General features: G+C 46.2%; 1 pseudogene and 1 gene segment (V, D, J or C); both read left to right on the forward strand.

Annotated features, from left to right (window-relative positions):
* The first annotated feature begins 1,770 nt into the window (after positions 1-1,770).
* Positions 1,771-4,943, forward strand: LOC144601347 (Ig heavy chain V region-like). The segment is given in 2 exon segments: positions 1,771-1,840; positions 4,585-4,943. Coding segments are annotated over 2 exon segments (429 nt in total).
* Positions 4,429-22,683, forward strand: LOC144600861 (Ig heavy chain C region-like; annotated as a pseudogene). The gene is made up of 7 exons (XR_013548190.1): positions 4,429-4,453; positions 4,585-4,672; positions 5,246-5,336; positions 11,491-11,774; positions 13,362-13,679; positions 20,661-20,963; positions 22,269-22,683. The product of XR_013548190.1 is annotated as an Ig heavy chain C region-like (transcript).
* The last annotated feature ends 3,353 nt before the right edge of the window (positions 22,684-26,036 follow it).

Raw genomic sequence — 26,036 nt, forward strand, 5'->3', positions numbered from 1 at the left:
ATTTGGACTCACGTGGCCGGAGCCTCCACAGGCGAGTCCCAGGTAGAGGCCGCCAGCTCCAGGTGCATGGCCGATGGTAGGCCGCAGCGGGAACCGAGACACGACCCAGAACAAAAGGTCTCGTCTCCGTTCGGATGAGACAATTTTACATTTACATAAGATGGCAAGAGAGGATGAAATGTGAGATTAAAGCTTTTTTTCCGATTTAAATGGAAACTGATTACATTATCACTGTGGAGGAATGATATTTTCTTTTCAAGACCATATGTAATAGCAAATGCGATTGAAGCATCTTTTATATACAGCGCAAAGACAATGTTATTAATCAACTATTAATATACTTTGAAGGTATCAGACGGGAACTGGATAGGATAGACTGGAAATTTATACTTAAATTTTTATTTTTTTTCGCCAGACAGGGATAACCAATTTTTGGACTCACATGCGGCCCTTAAATCTTTGTCATTGCATCTCCACATTCAACTCTTTAAGTATAAATTTCCAGTCTATCCTATCCAGAGTTTGATAGCTCTTTGGACTAAAGGAATGAAGGCAAATGGAGAAAAAGCCGGAACGGGGTATATATTTTAGATGATCAGCCATGATTATGTTGAATGGTGGTTCCGGCTCGAAGGGCCGAATGGCCTACTCCTGCAACTATTGTTCAATATTCTATGTTTCTTCCATGTTTCTAAGACATGAAGCGTCAAGTATCAAAAATGTGTAATTGTCATAAATGCCGACAGCGGTACAATTAAATTCCTACTTCGGCCTGGACGTACATGGCAGGGGCTTGTGCTTGATATATGTGTATTTTTTAGTGTGTGTGTGTGTGAGTGTGTGTGTGTGTGTGTGTGTGTGTGTGTGTGTGTGTGTGTGTGTGTGTGTGTGTGTGTGTGTGTGTGTGTGTGTGTGTGTGTGTGTGTGTGTGTGTGTGTGTGTGTGTGTGTGTGTGTTGTTTGTGTGTGTGTGTGCGTGTGTGTTGGTGCGTGTGTGTGTGTATGTGTGTGTGTAAGCGTGTGGGCGTGAGTGTGTGTGTGTTTTATAATGCAAAACCTAGAGTGGAGGCGTGGAAAGAACTCGATTCCTTCATTGACTTCGCGTGTTTAAACATTTCTTCAAGTGGAGATTCAACTAGACAGCAAAATATTTTTCTGAAGTGAATCCATAATTAAAAATCACAAATCAATTGCTTTGAACAAAATATGATAAAATAGACTCTCTCAGAGAATTCAGTTGATTCGCGTCAACTGCGAATATCCTTAAAACATTTAATCGCCGTCGAGAATGATATCTTCATTGCCTCGCTCGTATTGCTCTAAAAGTGGCTGGAAACACAGATGAGCTGATTTAAATAAACGCTGATTTCAACAGCCCCAGACCCAGGTTCGTTTACTGAAGGACAGAAACATAAACAATGTTTACCCAGAGGCGCAAAACAGATAAAGTGAGAAAGAAATGCAAATCTCCCAACAGATTACTTCAGATACATTTATTTTATGTTGTCAACGTTCTCCCCTATAGAAAAAAATGTGTAAAGTCGAAGTGCTACAGATGATGATAGCCAATAATATTTCCTACAAAGCTAGACGAACTGAGAACATGTATCATATCCCTTATTTTCCATCAATGGCTATGATCAATAACATCCTGCACTTTGCCACCCATTAATTTCCTTTCCATCTCATGATGACATTTTAATAGAATTTTGTGTTTGCTTTGTTATCAATTCCCCGTACTGCCTTTTCTGTAACCAACCCCGATATTGGAATGGACAGCCCCAATATTATTGGAACGGCTCATGTTGATGACAACGAATGTGTAGGGAAGAACAGCAGATGTTAGTTTAAATCGGAGGTAGGCAGAAAATACTGGAGTAACGCAGCGGGTCAGGCAGCATCTCTGAAGAAGTCTGAAGAAGGCCTCGACCCGAAACGTCACAGATTCCTTCTCTCCAGAGACGTTGCCTGTCCCGCTGAGTTACTCCAGCATTTTGTGTCTCCCTTTGATCACAACAAAGGCAGGTATCTCTGTCTGTCTGTGATCCTTGCTCAAATATTTGTTCTCACCTCTCGTCTCTCTTCCTCTCACACGCGCAAGTACACGCACGCCCAGAAGCACACGCCCACGCACGCACACACACAAGCACACAAACACAAAAAAATACACACACACACACACACACACACGCACACACACACACACACACACACACACACACACACACACACACACACACACACACATACATACACACACACACACACATCTTATCGATTTACTCCCTTCTATATATGATCAGCTTTAATCTCTGGTTTTCGTCCTTGGTGTTTCACACTTGGGCATCAGAGATGTCCTCATTCTTTACGAAACGGGACTTCCCTTCTTCCATTATAGATGAGTCTCTCACAAGGGCCTCTATATCTCGCAGCACCGCTGTTGCTCCCCCTCCCCACCCCCAATTCGTAACAAGGACAGAACCCCCTTGTCCTCACCTTCCACGCAAACAGCCAGCGTATCCAACATATTTCGCCTCCAACATTTCCGTCAACTTCAACGGGATCCCACTACTGGCCACATCTTCCCATCTCCCCCCCCCCCCCACCCCTTTCATTAATGACTTAGATGAAGGGATTAAAAGTAACGTTAGTAAATCTGCGGATGACACAAAGCTGGGTGGCAGTGTGAACTGTGATGAGGATGCTATAAGGATGCAGGATGACTTGGACAGGTTGTGTGAATGGGCAGATGCAGATTAATGTGGATAAATCTGCGGTTATCCGCTTTGGTGGTAAGAACAGGAAGGCAGATTATTATCTGAATGGTGTCAAGTTGGCAAATGGGGAAGTGCAAAGAGATCTGGGTGTCCTTGTTCATCAGTCACTTAACGTTTGCATGCAGGTGCAGCAGGCTGTAAAGAAAACTAATAGCATCTTAGCCTTTATGACAAGAGGTGTTGGGTATAGGAGCAAAGAGGTCCTTCTGCAGTTGTACAGGGCCCTGGTGAGACCGCACATGGAGCACTGTGTGCAGTTTTGGTCTCTAAATTTGAGGAAGGACATTCTTGCTATTGAGGGCGTGTAGCGTAGGTTTACTAGGTTAAATCCCGGAATGGCGGGACTGTCGTATGTTGAAAGACTGGGGCGACTGGGCTTGTGTAGACTGGAATTTAGAGGGATAAGAGGGGATCTTATTGAAACATATAAGATAAGATTATTAAGTGATTGGAAACGCCAGAGGCGGGAAACATGTTCCCAATTTTGGGGGAGTCCATAACCAGGGACCACAGATTAAGAATAAGGGATAGGCCATTAAGAACGGAGATGAGGAAAAACTTTTTCACTCAGAGTTGTAAATCTGTGGAATTCTCTGTCTCAGAAGGCAGTGGAGGCCAATTCTCTGTATGATTTCAAGAGAGAGCTAGATAGGTCTCTTAATGATAGCGGAGTCAGGGGGTCTGGAGAGAAGGCAGGCACTGGGTACTGATTGTGAATGATCAGCCATGATCAAATTGAATGGTGATGCTGGCTCGAAGGGCCGAATGTCCTACACCTGCACCTGTTGTATATTGTCTATTTGATATTGTCTTATCGATAAAGATTATAAGGTCTGTCGCATTTTTACACAAATTTGAGGAATTCCAAACATATTTAACGGAAAAAAACCCTGCACCTTGAAACTAATCTTTGAACCATCCGATTTATAACTATACCATGAGTTTATATTGTGTTAGGGGAGGAAACGTACGGTATCAGCAACTTAGAGGTTTCAATGCCCAGTGAGCACTGCAGTTTTAATATATCAATGAAGATGGAAAATAACAATAAATATTTTAGGAACTAAACTGAGGCCGCAGCATTTAGTCGACTTTCATCCTGCGCGCCCCACTGAAATAAGGACCCGTCACACAATTATCTGCCGCGGAGCATCGGTTTAATTTACTTTGAGGGCATTTGTGGGAATCCGCTCACAGATCTGTCTCTTGGTAGGCAAGTATGTGGCCGTGAAGTAATCGGTTCAGAAATATTATTCCGTTCGTACTCCGTGACGCCTGTCGCAGTTCACAGTGATAATGATGATATGTTATTCAGAAGACTGGTCCTGGATCTTGTTAGTTTTATTAACCTCTTGTGCATCTGTATCAGTTAATAGATGTGAAAGCGTGAGTCCATCTTGCTGTTGAGTTCGGAGCCGTGTCTCAGCTCCGACCGCTTCTCCTCTCGGTTTACAGGCCCCGCCCACAGCCACACCCTCTTTTGCCGGGTATTTAATTCTCTCTAGGAGATCCGAAATCCAACTTGCTTGCAGTTGGTTTGTTGCGAGGTTCTGCACAGAAACAACCCAGGTCACACTTCCCAGCGGGATGAGGTCGGCGGTTTCACTGAGCCTATTCCTGGCGTTAATAGCCCGTGAGTAATTAGTTGGACAAATTCTTCGAGCAAGATTCTCAGTGGTATATTCTCTACGCCATTCCCCTGCTACACGCTCTAGCACCCTCCCAATTTCTTTCCCCTTGTTAATTAGAGTCGGGGATCAATGGTCAATAATTTAACTTTGCCTTTCATGCCTTTTTTTAACTTGCAGGTGTCCATTCCGATGTCGTTTTAACTCAGCCGAAGGCAGAGACCGACAGTCCTGGAGGCTCCATCACTCTGACATGTAATACCAGCGGGTTCGTACTTGGCAACTACTATATGTTTTTGGTCCGTCAGGTCCCCGGGCAGGGGATGGAGTGGCTGCTCTCCTACTACTCATCTTCTAGGAAGAACTTCGCTCCGGGGATGGAGAGCCGAGTGTCTCCGTCCAAAGACCTTTCCAATAATATATTCACCGTGACCGCCGGGAACCTGAGGATCGAAGACACCTCTGCCTATTACTGTGCGAGAACAATGGCACAGCGGTTCCTACCAATGCAGAAACATCAACATCCCATAATACTGTGATCAGGACCAGGATATGATATTTCCAATTCAATGTTTTATGCAACAGGAGCATATGCATGTCCAGGAATATCTTAGGACATTTTATTGTATCGGTAACTTGGGGTAATTTATATTTTACATGTAAATTATTCTTATCACATTTCACTGCCCTGTTTAATACACAACACAGTTGTACCGTATTATTGTTGGAAATTATTCTTTTTAACGCATTCATTCTTTTCAAAGAGCAATAAGGCATTCGCCTTAGATGTGAAATACGAATAATTACAGAAATGTTGTTCTTTTTTGCCTACTTTGTGCAGATCATATTCTTGTATGGAGAACTCCATAGAATGTAACACCGTGACTGTATTGAATACTGGGGAGGAGGCACCATGCTGACGGTAACCAACGGTAAGAAACTTCATCCTGTTCAGTATCTAGATGTATCCAGTTGTAATTTTACTCTATATTTCCAACAATTGTAAGAAATAGTTCTTCTGGATTGATTACCCATTCTTTGCAATGTTGGATCGACGTTAATTTAGAAATGTTATGTGATTCTGCTGCAGTGAGATTCCCGAATTAACTTGCCTTATGTGCTATGACTTCCGATCCTTTGACTTTGAGACTGATGCTGTTTAGTTCTTAATTAGCCGAAAAATGTGCATCAATTTGCCTTCACCATGCTTTCAAATTGTTTGAGATTTTTTTGGTCCATGATCTGCGATGGATCAAACTATGCTTTCTAATCAACAGCGGATACTTTGTCTCACTTTGTTTCCCCTCAGCGCACATAAAACAAACGAGAGGATAGGATTAATCCTTTGTGTACAATTTTCTAGTTTTTGAAGCGCGTGTTAATTGGTAGAATCGCATTGCCACCTTTAATCCAGTCGCTGAGAAAACTTTCATGGGAGAAGTAACATTTTCTAGCAGCAAAACGCAAAAGTGTAAGGATCAGCGTCAGGGTTAATTGCGCAGTTATCTTCAAGTGCAACGAGTAGGAAGGAACCGCGGACGCTGGATTACACTGACGGGAGACACAAAAAGCTGGAGTAACTTTGCCTGTCCCGCTGAGATACTCCACCGCTTAGTGTCTATATTGAAGTACAACGAGTTGGCAATGTGAGCCGATGTTACAGCAAAGCTCAGAAAGCAAAGTCCGTGAAACTCTATCTATATAATGGCAATTTACTAGGTGTAGTAAAGGACAGAGGATCTAGGGTGACAGAGGAACTGAAGGAAATTCAAATTAGTAAGGAAATGGTGTTGGGTAGACTGATGGGACTAAAGGCTGATAAATCCCCAGGGCCTGATGGTCTGCATCTCCAGGTCGGCAAGGGGGTAGTTCCATAAATCGTGGACTCGTTGGTGATCATTTTCCAATGTTCTATAGATTCCGGATGAGTTCCTGTGAATAGGATCGTAGCAAATGTTATCCCACTTTTCAAGAAAGGAGGGAAAGAGAATGCAGGGAATTATACACCAGTTAGCGTGACATCGATTTTGGGAAATATGCTGTAGACGATTCTTAAATATGTATTAGCGTCGTATCTGGATAGCAGTAACGGACTGGTCCAAGTCAGCATAAATTTACGAAGGGGAAACCGTGCTTGAAAATCTTGTGGAATTTTATGAGGATGTAATAAGTAAAATGGAAAAGGGTAAGCCAGTGGCAGTTGTGTACCTGGACTTTTAGAAAGTCTTTGATAAAGTTCCACACAGGATGTTAGTGGGCAAACTTAGAGCCCATGGTATTGGGGGTAGGGTATTGACATGGATAGAAAATTGGTTGGGAGACAGGAAAAATAAAGTGTAATGATTAACAAGTCCCTTTCAGAATGGCAGTCAATGACTGGCAGGGGTGCCGCAAGGCTCGGTGTTGGGACCGCAACTATTTACAATATACATTAATGATTTAGATGAAGGAATTAAAAGTAACATTACCAAATATGCAGGTGACACAAAGCTTGGTGGCAGTGCGAACTGTGAAGAGGATAATATGAGGATGCAGGGTGATTTGGACAGGTTGGGTGAGTGGGGAGATGATTGGCAGATGCAGTATAATGTGAATAAATCTGAGGTTATCGACTTCGGTGGCGAGAAACGGAAGGCAGATTATTATCTGAATTATGTCAAGTTAGGAAAAGGGGATGTACAACGACACCTGTGTGTCCTAGTACATTAGTCACTGAAAGTGAGCGTCGAGGCACTGCAGGCAGTGAAGAAAGATAATGGCATGTTGGCTTTCATAAAGTGAGGAGTTGAGTATAGGAGCAAAGAGGTCCTTTTGCAATTGTACAGCCCCCTGGTGAGACAAGACCTGGAGTAATGTGTGCAGTTTTGGTTTCCTAATTTGAGGAAGGGCATTCTTGCTATTGAGGGAGTGCATCGTAGGTTTACTAGGTTAATTCCCGCGATGGCGGGACTGTCGTATGATGAAATAATGGAGCGACTGGGTTTGTCTTCACTGGAATTTGTAAGGATGAGAGGGGATCTAATCGAAACATATAAAATTATTGAGGGATTGGAAAGGCTCGGTGCAGGAAACATGTTCCGGATGTTGGGGGAGTCTAGAACCACGGGCCACCGTTTCAGAATAAGGGTTAGGCCATTTTGAACTGAGACGAGGAAAACCTTTTTCACACAGAGAGTTGTCAATTTATGTAATGATCTGCCTCAGAAGCCCGAGGAGGCCGATTCACTGGATTCATTCAAAAGAGAGTCAGATGGAGCTCTTAGGGCTAGCAGAATCAAGTGGTATGGGGAGAAGGCAGGAACGGGGAACTGATGGTGGATGATCAGTCATGATCACATTGAATGAAGGTGCTGGCTCTATGCCCCGAAAGGCCTACTCCTGCGCCAATTGTCTATGTATCTACTTAATATTGTGTTATTGTTATTGTGTAATTCATTGTTATTGTGTAATTTATTGTTTTATCAACAACGACTGGCTCGGTGGTTTTTGGACCATTGGATTTCTGTGGTCTTTAAACAGAGATATTTGGATTTTTGTAAAGAGTTTCAGTAATTTTGGGTTATGCGATTCAGACCATCAGCGGTACCATTCAGCAAGTCATTGCTGGAGACGATATTGTTGCAATGTGACGTTTTTGTACGTTCCATTCGAATGGGAGCGACCGGGTTCCGTGTTGTACGGAGTTCCGGATTAGGATATTTCAATGATATCATATCATATCATATCATATATATACAGCCGGAAACAGGCCTTTTCGGCCCACCATGTCCGTGCCGCCCAGTGATCCCCGTACATTAACACTATCCTACACCCACTAGGGACAATTTTTTTATTTTTTTTTTACATTTACCCAGCCAATTAACCTACATACCTGTACGTCTTTGGAGTGTGGGAGGAAACCGAAGATCTCGGCGAAAACCCACGCAGGTCACGGGGAGAACGTACAAACTCCTTACAGTGCAGCACCCGTAGTCAGGATCGAACCTGAGTCTCCGGCGCTGCATTCGCTGTAAAGCAGCAACTCTACCGCTGCGCTACCGTGCCGCCCTGATCGCAAGAAGATATGTGTTAAAAAAATAAAAATAAGAAGAAATTGCTGGAAATCTTAAACAGGATTAGTAAATTCTGCAAACACTCAGAGGGCCACGCAGCCTGTGGCGAGAGACAAATCCTAGGCAGGGGTTCCGATAGACTGCTGGTGCCGCTAGAGACCCGATTTCGGTCCCGAAATCTGGCACGGACAATGAGGAATGTCCTTCTCCCTATGCTTTCTTACTGGTGCTTTGGTTTCCTCCCACATCCCAAAGACGTGCAGGTTTGCCAGTTTGTGGTTGTCCCTGGCGTGTCGGGGATGGATACGACAATGCGATAACGTAGCACTCGTGTGTCGCCGTGGATTCGGTTAGCAGAGGATGTATTTCTATGCTACATCTGTAAATGAAACTGAATTTGCCATGGATTAATCATCCCAGCATCATCGACATGGAAATTTCTTGGTTTTTTCTTTCCACAGATGCTGCCCAACCCGATGATGCACTTCTATGTTTTCTGTTAAAAATCACGAGTTTACCTATTCGGAAAACATGTTGCATGTAAAATGGGGAGATTTCGGCACAGCTGTAGTATTTAAATAATTTTTCATCCATGCATTTATTAGAAAGACAATTTGAATTCATTTTTGGCGATGGCTCCCAAAGAAATTTCAACATAAATCTTTCCTCCATTTACTAAATTGCTAATGAAAAATGGCAGTTTTACGAATTGTTATGGTAAAAAATGAAAATTGGGGAAATGATGTGGAATGTTGTAAACGAAATTTTCTCTGCGATTTTAATTATAGAACAGGTTATCCCACTAATCCGTCAATAGAGTGAGAATTGAATTCGATAGCTGTTTGGAGGGTTTGAGTGACGTTAAAATTATATTAGCATTTATTTAATTAAAACATTGATTTAGCAACATTGTGCATTTTCACTATTGAAAGTAGACTCCCTCTATATGAATTAAAACACGCCTTTTGCTGTTAAAGTCACGAAGCAAACGTAGATATATATTTTAATAGATTGAAGTTTGTAATTTATTATTGGTAACTTTTTTATTCGGTTCCTATCGGATTGTGATAAAATGTTAATCATTAGTTCTTCAGTGCCGATGACATTGTAAACGTAAACTCATTTTAAAGATGCTGGAAACTGCACTGAGCGTCATTGTATAAACATTAATCTTTATTTGATTATTATTGAATTCATTAAGGCGCAGTCCATTGCAATGGCGAACACAGACTAAATTTGACACCAGTGCCAATTGATTTAATTACGAAGTATGAACATGATCTTACAATTTATATGTTGCATCTAGTTTCTTGAAGCTGTGTACTTAACGTTTATTAGTTGAGACATTATACTGCGAGAGTTATTTTTAATCCCGACCAACGCAATCTCTTACATGTTTTTAATCTGGTATGAATTTAATTTTCTTACCTACTGTCGACTGGTTTGCTTTCTGGAATTTACAGTACTTGCAATTACTGTCGGCATACAAATGAGCAGAATAATGTTGTGAATGATCGGAGAACAAAATACGATAAAAGAGTGGCATTATAAGTGTGTTATTTCTCGTTAAATAACACAGCTACCGTCGCAATGACATCCACCCCCTTAGTTGGTTTTGTACGATGGACACATTTTAGGTCAAACTTTACGAACAAGATTGTGATAGTTTCATTTGTTTTCTCCCAATTTATGTTCGGACGCTCGATATCATATCATATCATCATATCATATATATACAGCCGGAAACAAGCCTTTTCGGCCCACCAAGTCCGTGCCGCCCAGCGATCGCACATTAACACTATCCTACACCCACTAGGGACAATTTTTACATTCACCCAGCCAATTAACCTACATACCTGTACGTCTTTGGAGTGTGGGAGGAAACCGAAGATCTCGGAGAAAACCCACGCAGGTCACGGGGAGAACATACAAACTCCTTACAGTGCAGAACCCGTAGTCAGGATCGAACCTGAGTCTCCGGCGCTGCATTCGCTGTAAAGCAGCAACTCTACCGCTACGCTACCGTGCCGCCCGATATGGTAACCACAGTTATCTTTCCATTTTCTCTGATTTTATCGGATAATCTATGAACCATTTATAAAACCAAGACACTTGCTACTTCCTCCAAATCCAAAGTCTAGCCATGGGCACCGTCACGGGCCCTAGCGAAACCTACGATTGTGTTGGGTGTATGGAACAATACCTGACACAGACGTGCACTGCCCCTATCCCCGAACACTTCATCCTGTACCCATGCAGAACTCGTCGAATTCATTAATCTGTTGACAAACATAGACCTTACGATCGAATTCACCGGGAGCATCTCCAACACATAACTCCACTTTGTTGATCTCACCTTCCCCATCGCGGGAGATAGAATACCGACTGACATAAATTACAAATCAACGGACTCCACAGCTACCTGGACTACACCTCCTCCCACCCTGCCTCTGCAAAGACTCCATGTCCCAACCCCAAATTATTCCGTCTCAACGCAACTGCTCCCAAGATGATTTGTTCCATACCAGGATACCCGAGGTTCTCATCCTAAAAGGAGCGGGTATTCCCAACTTTTACCACAGATGACGCCCACGCACATGTCTACACTGATCTCTGTAGTTCTGCCCTTGCTCCAGTTTTGTGAGATTGTAACCCAGAGGCCAACGTTAGTTATAGCTACTGAGCATTGAGTATTTATTTATTTATTTCATATTTCATATTTCAGATACAGTCCTGAGTAACCCTGGGAATTTATACTTAATTAATACTGGAAGCCTATCGATATATTTCCAACTCGAGATTGTGCGTACATTTGACAGTAACTAGCAAATATTGGCATCCCAAGAAGTTTTCCACCAATGTGATCCAACTTGGGACCAAGGTTAATGGTTGAATTAATAGTTTATGATACTCGTGAAGTTTAATGAAATAGAAAGCTGCGTAACGAATTGCGGTATATTGTTTCGTCCTACTGAATATTTTGCGAAACGAGCACGAGAGTGGGTTTAACATTCATGTGATCTTTGACTTGCAGCGGCTCCATCCGCACCCAGCCCCTTCATTCTCTTCACCTGTGAGGATCACGGCTCCAGTGGTTCGTTGACATACGGTTGTTTGGTGTTGGGCTATTCCCCTTTGGGCGCCAGTGTTTCTTGGAAGAAAGATGATAAAGATCTGATCACCGGAGTGAAGACCTACCCGGCAGTGTTACAGACAACCGGACCAGCGAGTTAACCATCACCGAGGCGGAGGCAGGGAGAGGCGACATCTACTGCGTGGTTCAGCACGACAACAAAGTGTACAACATGAATGTACGAGGTTCGTGTAGCACCGCGAGGCCGAGAGTGGAGTTGAGGGTGCGGGGTTTGGCAATTGAACATAAGTACTTTACTTAATGTGCCCTATTCGGTTTTGTTCTTCACTAGACCAAGTGGACCCGTTGAGCCCAAACCGCTCCTGCATTGGTGCAGCACCATCTCTCCCTACCCTGCCCCTCTCCCCTACCTTCCCCCTCCCCCCTCCGCCTCACCCACTCCCCTTCCCCTCCGCCTCCCTCCCTCCCTCCCTCCCCCTCCCTCTTCCTCCTCACTTCCCACTACATCCACGTGCTCTCCGCCTCCCCCTTCCCATCCCCTAGCCCTTCCTCTCCCCTTCCCCTCCCCCCAACTGCATGCCCCTCAACCCCCATATTCTCGCCCCCCTCACCCCAGCATTCTCTCCTTCCTCTCCCCTCCCCCTCCTGAACCCCCTCCTCCTCTCCCCCTCCCCATCCCCTTCACTTACCCTCCCCCCACTCCAACCCCTCAAACATCTTATCTTCCCTCCACCCCCTCCATCCCTCCCCCCTCTCTCCCTCCCTCGCCCCTCCCTCCCTATGAGATAACTTTAAACTTTAAAATGTGAATAACTTTAAAAATATCACACCGATTTCAAAGAAACTGCTTCCATTAGCACCAAAAGAACGACAGTGAGTAAGGTGGGCCTAAAATTGCCACGCTATCGTGTTCCGTTTTGCGTGTAGTTCAGGAACAAACAAACAAACGAGAGATTTAGTATATAGATGTCATACTGACATGTTGAACGTTTATCTGAGCTCCATGATCCACCCGGTCAAAGACATTCAATTCATGTCTCAAAAGTATGTGAAAGTGCGGCTGCATTCACAGATGCCATGCAACATCTGGAACAATGATGAAACTCAATTTTCAACTTAACCACCAAAGGGTTAAAGTCTCAATAGAAACGGACAAAATGCCTGACCCGCTAAACTATTCCAGCACTTTGCGTCTTTTAAAAAAATCAAACAACATCTGCTGTTCATGTTTCGACATGTACGGTAAGTTTTGTTTCCTAGCACCGAGGGGCGAGAGCGATATTGATAATATCGAAGCACTGTCGTTCGTTCTTAGTGCGGAACGAAAGCCGATGCTTCAATTATCGAGGCAATTCACCATGTACAAAATCATTAAAAAATAAAAATTTACTTGGAAGGGATCTTGAAAAGAGTGCTCATAAATGTATTATCATCACGAGCACATCCATATCATTCGCGAGGAACTGATCAATCCAAAGATAAATTACATTTTAACTCACGAACCATCAATGCGCCTGAGTGCATCGTTAAAATCATTATCAAGCGTATTAGCAACACAGACACAGAGTCATACAGGGTAAAAGCAGAACTGTCGGCCCTTTACATCCCGGCGACGACGACTGACCGAGCTACAATTTCCCCATTTACGAGCACTCGATGTACCATGATAAACAAATAATTTAGCCACATCCCGTCAAGTCCAGGTGAGTGGGAGGCTATGTTTAATCAGAAAAAGTGTTCTTTTTTTGGGCAAAAGAATGGGCGTCAATATTAATCGACGATTAATTTCAATTAAGTTTATTTTCTTCAAGATCGCGTGGTACATCATCCAACCGTCACCATTACCACAACTGCCCTTGATGAAATCCAGCGCAGCAGGAAAGCTATCGCCGTGTATTTGATCACCGATTTCACCCCAGCGAAATTTACTGTGAACTGGCTGAAGAATGGAAAGCCATTGGATTCTGGCATCGTCACCTCTCCCGCCTTCGAGGTGAACGGTGAAGGTAACTTCTCGGCGACCAGCCAGTTGACATTCCCAGCAAGAGAGTGGTTAGCAGGTTCCGTCTATACCTGCCAAGTCAACCATGAAGAAGTTTTGAAAAGCCAAAGCATCACTAGGTCGCAAGGTAAGAAATACATTCGTGGTATGTCTCAGGTATTAGTGCAAACATTAGCGTTCACGATGGTAGAACTTCACTGACGTTGGGAAAGCCCATGTGTAAGAAGGAAGTGCAGATGCTGGTATGCACCGAAAGGAGCCACAAGATGCTGGAGTAACAGCGGGTTAGGTGGGTTCGGCGTCTCTAGAGAAAATGGACAGGTGACGATTCAGGTCGAGACTCTTCTTCCGACTTAGAATCAGAGGAGAGGGAAGATAGTGGTATGAGAATGTACAAAAAAAATGAATGAAAGGTATGAAAAGAACAAATCAAATCCAGCAACGTTGAACCAGGAAAGGTCGAGGCCACAATGGTCCATTGTTGCTCTGGAAATGGGATAACGAGTAGATACAAATAGTGAGACGAAACAGGACCGCATTGAAACTGGTAGGTTGACTAGGGTGGGAGGTGGACGGAGAGAGATGTAATGCAAGGGTTACTTGAAATTAGAAAAATCAATATTCATACCACTGAGTTTTAGGTTGCCGAAATATGTGGTGATGTTCCTCCAATTTGCGTTTAGCTGCACTCTGACATTGGAGGAAGCCCAGGACAGAACCGACAGCATATGAATGGGATGTATTCACAAAATGCTGGAGTAACTCAGCAGGTCAGGCAGCATCTCGGGAGAGAAGGAATGGGTGACGTTTCGGGTCGAGACCCTACTTCAGACTTATGTCAGGGGGCGGGACAAAGGAAGGATATAGGTGGAGACAGGAAGATAGAGGGAGATCTGGGAAGGAGAAGGGGAAGGGAGGGACAGAGGAGCTATCTGAAGTTGGAGAAGTCGACGTTCATACCACCGGGCTGCAAACTGCCCAGGCGAAATATGAGGTGCTGCTCCTCCAATTTCCGGCGGGCCTCACTATGGCACTGGAGGAGACCCATGACAGAGAGGTCAGACTGGGAATGGGAGGGGGAGTTAAAGTGCTGGGCCACCGGGAGATCTGTTTTGTTAATGCGGACCGAGCGCAGGTGTTCATCGAAGTGATCGCCGAGCCTGCGCTTGGTTTCGCCGATATAAATAAGTTGACATCTAGAGCAGCGGATGCAATAGATGAGGTTGGAGGAGGTGCAGGTGAACCTCTGTCTCACCGGGAAAGACTGTTTGGGTCCTTTGATGGAGTTCAGGGGGGAGGTAAAAGGACAGGTGTTCCATCTGGTGCGGTTGCAGGGCAAAGTGCCCGGGGTTGGGGTGGTTTGGGCAGGAAGGGACGAGTGGACCAGGGAGTTACGGAGGGAACGGTCTCTGCGGAACACAGAGAGGGGAGGGGATGGGAAGATATGGCCAGTGGTGGGGTCCCGTTGTAGGTGACGGAAATGTTGCTGGATGATATGTTGGATCCGCTGGCTGGTGGGGTGGAAGGTGAGAACGAGGGGGATCCTGTCCTTGTTGCGAGTGGGGGGAGGGGGAGCAAGAGCGGAGCTGCGGGATGTAGAAGAGACCCTAGTGAGAGCCTCATCTATAATGGAGGAGGGGAAGCCCCGTTTTCTGAAGAACGAGGACATCTCGGAATCCCTAGTGTGAAACACCTCATCCCGGGCGCAGATGCGGCATAGACGGAGGAATTGGGAGTAGGGGATAGACTTTTTGCAGGGGACCGGGTGGGAAGAAGTGTAGTCCAGATAGCTGTGCGAGTCGGTGGGTTTGTTGTAAATGTCCGTCACTAGTCTGTCTCCTGTGATGGAGATGGTGATGTCCAGAAACGGCAGGGGGATGTCAGAGATAGTCCAGGTATATTTAGGGGCAGGATGGAAATTGGAGGTGAAGTGTATGAAGTCAGTGAGTTCTGCATGGGTGCAAGAGGTAGCACCAATGCAGTCGTCGATGTAGCGGAGGTAGAGTTCGGGGATGGGGCCAGTGTACGTCTGGAACAGGGATTGTTCGACGTACCCGACAAAGAGGCAGGCGTAGCTAGGGCCCATGCGAGTGCCCATAGCTACGCCTCTGGTTTGGAGGAAGTGGGAGGAGTCAAAGGAGAAGTTGTGAGGGTAAGAACCAGATCTGCTAGGCGGAGGAGAGTGTTGGTCGATGGAGATTGGCTGGTTCTACTGTCGAGGAAGAAACGGAGGGCTTCGAGACCATCCTTGTGGGGGATGGAAGTGTAGAGTGACTGGACATCCATTGTGAAAATGAGGGAGTGGGGGCCTGGGAACCGGAAGTTATCCAGGAGATGGAGAGCGTGTGAGGTGTCTTGGACGTAGGTGGGGAGGTATTTAACCAGGGGGGATAGGATGGAGTCGAGGTAGGTAGAGAAAAGTTCGGTGGGGCATGAGCAGGCAGAGACAATTGGTCTGCCGGGACAGTTGTGTTTGTGGATTGGGGGTAGGAGGTAGAATCGGGACGTGCGGAGCTGGGGAACTATGAGATTGGAGGCACGGGGGGGGTAGATCGCCGGAGATGATGAGGTCAGTGATGGTGCTGCTGATAAAGGTCTGGTGTTTATCGGTGGGGTCATGGTCCAGGGATAGGTAGGAAGAGGTGTCTGACAGTTGTCGTCTGGCCTCGGTCCGGTAGAGGTCAGCACGCCAGACTACCACAGACCCTCCCTTGTCAGCGGGTTTAATGATAAGTCCGGGTTGTTGCGGAGTGAGTGGAGGGCTGCACGTTCAGGAGGGGAGAGGTTGGAGTTAGTCAGGGGAGTGGAGAATTTGAGGTGGCTGATGTCACGCTGGCAGTTTGAGATAAAAAGTTCTCGTGAGGGTAGTTGGCCACCCGGGGGTGGGTCCAAGAGGAGGGGGTCCATTGGAGACGGGAGAAGGGGTCATCAGTGGGAGGTCGGGACTCCTTACCATGGTAAAAGGCTCGGATGCGGAGGCGGCGGAAGAAGAGCTCCACGTCATGGCGGAAGCGGAACTCGTTGATGTGGGGGCGGAGGGGAACAAAGGTAAGGCCTCTGCTGAGGACCGACCGTTCGCTGTCTGAAAGGGGGAGGTCAGGGGGGATGGTGAACCCGGCAATGGTGGGGGTTGGGGTCGGATGGAGGCAGGGGGGCAGGAGGAGGGGATGTATGGTGGGGGGTGGTGGGTTATCAGGGCAACGGGGGGCATGAGGACCGATGTGGGGAGTACTTGGTGTCAACTGGCTGGAGGAGGGAGGTGGAGACCCAGTGGAGCCCCTGCTGCAGTTACCTATAGTAGGGGATGGGCAATAGGACCCACCAGTGATGAAGGGCTCTGCCTGGTGGGGCTGTGGGCCCAGCGCGGTGTCTGTGAGCCGGGTGGAGCTGCAGCCTGTTGTTGGTCCCGGGAGCCGGGTACAGCGACGGCTGTGACCTGCTGCTGGGCAGTGGAGCGGTGCGGGTCGGCACAGTCGCTGGGGGAGGCCCGCGGGGACCTGGAGTCCGGGTAAGTGGCGGTCGGCTCGGTCAGCGGATGGCCGGGGAGGGAGTGGGCGGCGGTGAAGGGGTCGGGAAGGTCGGCGGCAGCGGTGAAAGGGTCGGGAAGGACGTGGGCAGCAGGGGCGCTGCAGAGGCCTCGCTCGTCGGCAGCAACGGCCCCGGGGAGGCGGTGGAGGTCGGCGGCGGCAGCCTCAGGTAAGCCTCGGCAATCGGCGGCCCCGGGGAGGCGGTGGAAGTCGACGGCAGCGGCGGTGGAAGCTTCAGGGGGGCCTCGGACATCGGCGGCAACGACCCCGGGGAGGCGGTGGAGGTCGGCGGTGGTCGCAGCGGACCCGGGAAGGCGGTGGAGGTCGGTGGTGACGGCCTCAGGTAGGCCTCGGCAGTCAACGGCCCTGGGAAGGTGATGGAGGTCGGCGGCGGCGGCCCCGGGGAGGCGGTGGGTGGTGACGGGGAGGCGGTGGAGGTCGGCGGTGGTCGCAGCGGACCCGGGAAGGCGGTGGAGATCGGTGGTGACGGCCTCAGGTAGGCCTAGGCAGTCGGCGTCCCCGGGGAGGCGGTGAGGAGCGGTACTGCACCTGGTGGCAGTAATGGGGTGTGGTGTAAATGTGTTTGACAAGCTGGTGATCGCCCAGGGCAAGGCGGACAGAGTGAAGGTGTTCAGCGACACGACCGCCGCAGTCTGCGCTTTGATTCTCCGATGTACAGGAACCCACATCGAGAACAGCGGATACAGCGGTTGGTGGGGGTGCAAATGAGCCTCTGCCTCATCTGAAAGGACTGTCGAGGTCCCTGGATGAAGTCAAGTGAGGAAGTATCAGGGGTGGTGTTGCGTTTCCTGCTGTTGCAAGTGGTGGGATGATTGCTGCAGGAAGGGATGAATTAAACAGGGAGTTGCTGAGGGAAGTTCACTGGACAGGCGGAAAGTGGTGGAGATAGGTAGATGTGACCGATGGTGGAATCCCGTTGCAGGTGGCGAAAATTTCGGAAAATTATGTGCAGCATGCAACGGCTGATAGGGCGAAAGTTGAGGAATATGGGGCCTCCGTCCCTCTTGAGACGGGGGGGTTGATGGGAGAAAGAGTGGATCTGCAGAATACTGTGGGAACATGGGCGAGGGCACCATCTATGATAGAAGAGAGGAACCTCCGTTCCCTAAAGAATGAGAACACCTCGGTTGTCCTTGTATGGAGCAGCTCGTCTCCGGTACAGATGCGGTGGAGAGAGAGGGAAAGTGTCTAGGGGTTAGTGTGTTTGCAGGAGACAGGATAAAAAGTGTCGCCCAGCAAGCTGTGATAGTCCGTAGGTTTGTAATAGACGTTTGACGATAGCTTTCTCCTGTGATGGAGACGGTGAGATCAAGAAAGTGGAGGAGGGCGGAGATTGTCCAAGTGAATTTGAGTGCAGGGATGAAATTGGTAATGATGTTAACAATGTCTGTAAGTTCAGCATTGGTACAAGACGTAGCCCTTTTGTAGTCGTCAATGTAGCGGAGAAAGAGGCAACCGTAGCTGGGGCGAATGCGAGCCCATGGGCCCATGCCTACGTCTTTCCTTTGGAGGAATTGGGAGGATTCTAATGAGACGTTGGTGAGAGTGAATAGTTGTTCCTTTAAGCGGATTAGAATGGTAGTAGAGGGAAATAGGCTGGTTCAACGGTCCATGAAGAAACGTAGGGCATTAAGACCTACCTGATGGGGGATGGATGTGTAGAATGAATAATAATAATAATAATAATCCATTTATTTTATATAGCGCCTTATCACATACTCAAAGCGCTTTACAAAAACAATTAACATAGAAACAAACAGACAAACTATCCTGACGGAAAAGCGGCTAATACTCAACGCCAGCGTCCTCTCACGTCAGGGTCCGGCAGTAGACATTAAAAAGCACAAGACACACAGATAATTTTTTTTACACAAAACAGCCATCACAGTGATTGCTCTAGGCACACCCTCACTGTGATGGAAGGCAAAGTCTTATCTCCTCCTCATTCTTCTCCCGTGGTGCCACGAGGTGATCGAGGCTCCCAACTTTTTGAAGCCCCCACCGGGCGATGGAAAGTCCCAAGGCCGAGCCGAGCAGGCCGATGAAAGTCCTGAGCCCCCACCGGGCGATGGAAAGTCCCAGGGCCGAGCCGAGCAGGCCGATGAAAGTCCTGAGCCCCCACCGGGCGATGGAAAGTGCTGCGGCCGAGCCACGCAGGGCGATGAAGGGCCTGCGGGCGGGTTGATCATATCTCGCGCTTCGGGGCGGTCGAAGCTGCTACGGCTGGAGCTCCCAAAAGCCGGTCGCCAGCCAGGGACCTGCGAACTCCCGATGTTGCGGTCTGCAGGGCCCACGGCCGAAGCCTCCGAGATGGTAAGTCCAGGCCCTGCGACCGGAGTCTTTGAGGTCGATCCCAGCTGGAGGCCGCCGACTCCACGATGTTAGGCCGTAGCGCGAACGGAGATACGACACGGTAAAGGTCGCATCTCCGTTGAGGAGGAGATTTGAAAAAAGGTTTCCCCCAACCTCCCCACCACCCCCCTACATACACAGAATTAAAAATAAAACAAAACGTACATTTAACAACGACAATGACAAAAAAACAACAACAAAAAACAGAGAGACTGCCGGTGAGCCGCAGCTGCAGAACACAGCCACACAGAACACTGCCCATTGTAATGTTGAGGGCACTGGCGGCTGGAGAACGGAAGCAATTGAAGGAACGAAGGACATGTGACGTGTCTTGGACATAGGTCGGGAGGGATTGAATCGGAGGAGATAGGATGGAGCTGCGATGCATGGAAATGACTTCAGTGGGGCAGGATCTGGCAGACAAAAATAACGGATTTTGGGGAGCAGGTGAAACCGCGCCTTGCGTGACGAGGGTCGATAAGGTACGGGTGGCTTTTGAGGGCAAACAGCCGGAAGTGATAAAATTAAAGATGGTCTGCGATATAATGGCCTGGTCTGTGGAGCCATGTTCCAGTGGTAAATAGGAGGAGGTGTCCCTGCGTTGGGCTGTGGCCTCAGCCAGACGACCAAGGCACCTCCCTTGTCGGCGGGTTCGATGCTAACGCTAGAGTGCTGCAGAGTGAGTGTTGGCAAGGGGACTGAAAAGGTTAAAACGGCCCACGGCAGCAGCTAGAAATGAAAATGACCAGGAGGGTAGAAGGTCATCCGGTGCAGTCCAACTGGAGGGAGCCGGTGGAGACGGAATATGTGTGTTATCACTGGCACGGAGGCGGAGATCCTTGTTTTGTTTATTCGTACCTATTAGTACATCTGGGTACGCATTCCCTGACTCTTCGTCTGAAGCACGGTCTCAAACAGAAACGTCACGTATTCGTTTTCTGCATATATGGTGCCGGAGCCGCCGAGTTACTCCAGCATTGTGTGCCTATCGTGGGACATCTCATGACGCGATCTCTCATTCAATTCATTGCGTTGTTTTCTGCACAGAGAGAAAAGTCCGTTCAACAGGAGTTAGGACCACAATTCCTAGAATCAATACTCAGAAGGGGTCATGAACACATTAACGTTGGGGGGGCGGATGATTGCTGTAAACATTCGATCCCGGTTACTCGGCAATTCTTATGTTCACATTAATTATTGTGCCACAGAGGATAGTTTCTGCGGCGAGCCAAAGATCACAATCCTTCCACCACCTGTTGAACAAGAGTTATTCGAGATGACCGTGACGTTATCCTGTCTGGTATCCGATGCACCGTATGATATCGAAGTATCTTGGAACCGCAAAAATATCCCTTTGGAATCAAAGATCCAGCACTCAGAGTATGCGGATATCGTAGAGAGCAAAGTAAAAATTTCGTCACGTGACTGGCTGAGTGGGGATAATTTCGTATGCGTGGTAAAGCATGAAGATATGATGACTGCAAAAACTGAACGAATCAACTGGAAGAAAGGTGAGCTGGGGTAGCTGCAGAAAGGTTCGGTGGGCTAGAGGTGACTGATGCACCTTTCTTCTGAGATAAGACCAAAATTAATGATTGTGATCACTCCGTCGGCGACGCACTATATATGCAAAAGAAAATAGTGCTAACACTTCATTGAGTCTTTGTTCAGAACTGTAAAAGAGAGAATACGAGTTCGCTTTGCAGTGAATATGAGGTGCGGACAGGTTAATGGAAGCATCGATGTTAAATTGGTCACTGTGCAGATACGTTGTCTCTAGTCAATGCAACAGTCTGTATATTTAGAGCATTGCAGCGTTTATTTTTAAAGCGCAAGGTGTTGTAACTTGCAGGGATATGGGTTTGCCTAGCAATTTATGCTGTGTTGCTAGAGATTACTAAGCGCAGGTACTCTCACTAACAGCAGAAATGCCCGCTTCTGAGCGAGGCACATGAAACGAGTTTCTTGAAATTAAAAAAAAAGGAACCTTCAGATGCCGTATATTGGAAAGACGTCACCTGAATGTAGGTCATTTAATATTGACTCCAATGCTCTGTATCTACACAGACAGTCTGAGGAATGCCATTCTGAAAGCTTGCCATCCGGATTCGGTGTAACGCAGAGGAAGGCCGCAGCCAAAGAGCCCAGGAGTGTTTCGTTTTCCAGTTTTCTTGTATTGTCCAGCTCAAAATGCCCATTGCGAAATTCATTTCCCGACAACACCATCTCTGTAACTTAAGAATGAGTCGTTTTTCCCCACCTGTCATACAAATGCGTCTCTTACTGTCCCTTTGCGTACACGCTGTCTAACGTGCTAATTGTTTCCTGCGATGCCTGAATTCACTTTAGAAATCCATCATTTGCATCGTTTTCGATCATTCACTTGCAAAGCATCAGTTTGCATGCTAAATATTCTCCGCTGGCATCCACTGATTACTCCTACCATGGTTTGATAAAATCTCATTCGGTTACTCTTGGGAATTGAATGAGACAGATGAACTAAGGTGGAACTGCATTTGGTAATAAATGACAAAAATAACAGGAGACAACCATGATCATCAGAAATAACACAGATCAGAGAGGACAAAAGGCTTGATCTTGTGTTGTGAAGAGTTTGAAGTTATTCATACAAATCTTTTGCCTTGCACAGAACAGAGGCACATTCATGTGTATATGTCTGAACAAAGAGACAAGTCACAAAAGGGAAATGCAATATGCATAGTTTATCGGTTGGCAGTTCACTCACATATAAATATATTAGCTTTTCATTCCTTTAATCGAATGGTGTAATAAACGCCGTTTGAATTGTTCCGTAGGTCAACATCTGCTGACACCGTCCGTCTAAGTCCTTCTGGCGCCGACAGAAGAAATCTCCGTTCACAGGACTGTCACTCTTACCTGCTTTGTGAGAGGATTCTCACCTCGCAGGATCTTCGTCACGTGGACAATTAATGAGAAGCAAGTACAGGAACATCGAGGTGGTGGCGGAGAACGGCAACAATTCCTTCTTCATGTACAGCCTATTATCCGTTGGGTCAGAGCAGTGGGCAAGCGGAGCCTCTTTCTCCTGTCTGGTGGGGCACGAAGCACTCCCCATGATGACCATCGTCAGAACGGTCAATAAGTCCAGCGGTAAACCCAGTTTTGTGAACGTTTCCCTTGTGTTGATGGATACTGTCAATTCCTGTCAATGAGAATGATTTAGCTGCATTTTTATCTGAAATAAATACTAATAAATGCCTTCACCTTCCAATCTTGAGCTGAACACATGGCCACTCAATTAATTATATAGATAATTTTGCCAAAACGATGATTATATATAAACCTTGAAATTGGACAATCTTGGCGACAATTCATGGAAAACGGATGCAGACTGCACGGTAACATCGGGGTTTTGTAGATAATTCACAGCTGCACCTCTGCACGAATCAAAGACACATTTCAACATTCTTGCTCTTGCTGGGGAGATATGGGTCCATGTCTTTGGATCTCCGTTTCCCTCGTTCTCCCCTTTCTGATCCATTCAGACCTGAGGCAGGATCTCAGACGTTGCGCTTTGTAGGGGTTGCCTCTCCGAAAAAATAGTAGCAACTCACCCCCGCATGAGGGCAAAGTGCATTTTGCCGTGAGTCTGTCACGTATATTTCTGCGCATTTCTATTTCCACATATAGAATGAAATGCACAGGCACTGTCTTATTATATGAATGCCCATCTGCAAAATCGCATGAAATATTTACATGGTGCCATATACTCAACATATAAGAACACAATTGCACGAGGATGTAAAAAAACAAACACACACACACACATACACATACACACATACACACATACACGCACGCACACACACACACACACACACACACACACACACACACACACACACACACACGCACGCGCGCACACCACACACACACATAAACTCGCCCAAAAAGGAGCAATGGGAGAGGAACGTCCATATATTAATAATAAGAGAGTGTAATCGGTCCTTTGATGTACAAGATGCTGAATGTCTTCAGGAACGTAGAGCAGAAACAATATAGCTATGCAAGGAAAGCAACGTAATTCCAAGTACAACTAAGTGGAACCTAAAGAACAAGAATAAAATTATAGATTATCCCCACGAAGAATTGGGCCATTTAGTTTCCGGTCGAGAATGCTGTGGCGTTCAGTTATTAAACGGTCATCACGCTTGATAATATGTGCAGGCGATTGATGGGATAACCACAACGAGTGACTCTTGAGAACACGAACTTCGAGCCAAATATCATAGGCGGCGTGAGATTTAACAGCACGCCGGCTCGAGCATTAGACAAGGTCACATCCGTCTCCAGCTCCCCCCAGATGTACACGAAGGATACTAACCACAAATCATGACAAACCCCACGAAAATAAAGTAATTTATGGGGTCGTAGATAAACATACATAAAACGCAATTAACGACATATCCACACCACGACACGTGGACATCCACCTAAACAGATCAGCAATCAAACATTCTTTGAAATGCAAAATAATAGGGACGGTTAGCTCAAAGCGTATATTTGCACAAAAACCCACATTAAAACAACACAAATACATGTCGGCGCTCACTTTTATACCAATGGACTTTCATAGGAAATTTCCTGTGACAATACACGTAAGCAGATATTTTGGCTCATATTATATGTTTTCTTTTTCACAAATGCTGATTGCTGTTGAAGTATATTTCCCACAACAATGCACGCATTATATGTTGTCAGACGTATACACAAAGACACAAAGACACACACGCACATACACGCACATACACACACACTCACACACACACTCTCACACACACACACACACACACACACACACACACACACACACACACACACACACACACACACACACACACACACAAACACACTCACACACACACAGACACACAGACACAACTGTGAACCATTACGAAAACGATGTTAGGATAATCATACACGTCCACGTAGTTAAAGGGAAACGGGAGGGCAATTCAGATCATTTAGCCACTAGTTTTCCACGGGCTCCTAAAGATTTAACGTAACGGGAGATCATTCGTGCCCCATATTTCACACTAGCAAAAATAATGCCTGTAAAGTGGTTTAAAGCTATTTTTTGTACACAAACCTTCCTCCATCCCCTATCCGAAAACAGGATTCTCATGTGGGAATTATGGCAAATTATTTGGATCCAATGTTTCCATCCAGTGAGATCATTCGCCGAACTCCGGTCACCATCTCCAATTAAAGGGTTATCTGATAACAATGCAAGCAATAACCAGTTTCAATTCTTATACCATTCCGGTGAGTAAATTACATTAATGGAAAGCGGACGTTTGTCGAATGAACAAGTAATCCCAGAAACATACATATACATGGCTTTCTCCATATCTATCCATAAACGGTTCTTTATTAGCTGCGGTAGCTACAAGTGGCCATGATTTTGTATGTAATTGTTGAGGATGATCACCTCAACGTAAAAACAGTTCATAGGTAAATTAATATCCCCGATATTAATATTCGTATTATTTTGGTAAATAATAAATAAAATACATTGTTTTTTCTTAGAAAACATTGTGAACGTCTTCGCGTTCTGCTTTTCGTAGATTACGCCGCCATTGAGGACTACGAGGAAGACAAAAACAACATCTGGAGAACCGCTTCCACATTCATTAGCCTGTTCTTTCTGAGCATTTCCTACGGCGCTGCCTTAACTCTAGTGAAGGTGAGTTAATTCCACTTACTTTTCCACCTGGTTGAAGAGTACGGCAAAAAACGATTATCGTACTCTTTGGAGGTCCTGGCATCTAAGTCACAGACTGCTAATGCACTTTCATATTCTCGCCCTTTCTTTGCAGGTTAAGTGACGATAGAACGTTTCTGACCGGTCTATGGGCAATTCCGTTGTAACCAAGGGAATGTTCCAACCTGAAGCGGACAATATCAGAAGCAATTGTTCATTCTGTCGATTTGTCTTCCTTGATATTGCCTAGTTTCCTTTAGTGTCGCGTTAAAGCATCAAACTACTTAAATCGTAATTTGAATATTATGTGAAAATAAGCAGATTTTATCAAACGGACGACATGTTTCTTTTTTTCTTTTTAACTATTTTCTATATATTCTTTTCTTTAGCATAGGCCATATTTGTGTCCTTCCAATGTTGAATGCCGTGGTGTAAATTGTCGGGAACGCCGTTTGTGTGATATCGTAAACTTAATGTTAAATTCAGACTTACTATCTATGCCTGTCTTTATTCTACAAACTTCTCTAGGGTCTCCCTTCACCCACCGACGCTTCCCGTGTTTATCCAACCTCTTCTCATAGCGAATAACGCTAACCCCTGCAACATTCTAGTAAACCTCTTCTGCATCTTCTCCAAAGCCTCCACATTATTCCTTCGAAGGGATGACCTGACCACCACACAGTACGCCAAGTGCGGCCTAACCGAAGTCCTGTACATAAAATGTAATGTAAATGCATACATACCCGAAATCAAACGCGTGCGCATATTCCGCGTATGAGCAAATAGCTATTTACTCCTTTCCTGCACAACTGTCCTTTCCTTAATTCAGAGGTAACCG

This window comes from Rhinoraja longicauda, chromosome 16 (genome assembly GCF_053455715.1).
Source record: "Rhinoraja longicauda isolate Sanriku21f chromosome 16, sRhiLon1.1, whole genome shotgun sequence".
Taxonomy (NCBI): Eukaryota; Metazoa; Chordata; class Chondrichthyes; order Rajiformes; family Arhynchobatidae; genus Rhinoraja; species Rhinoraja longicauda.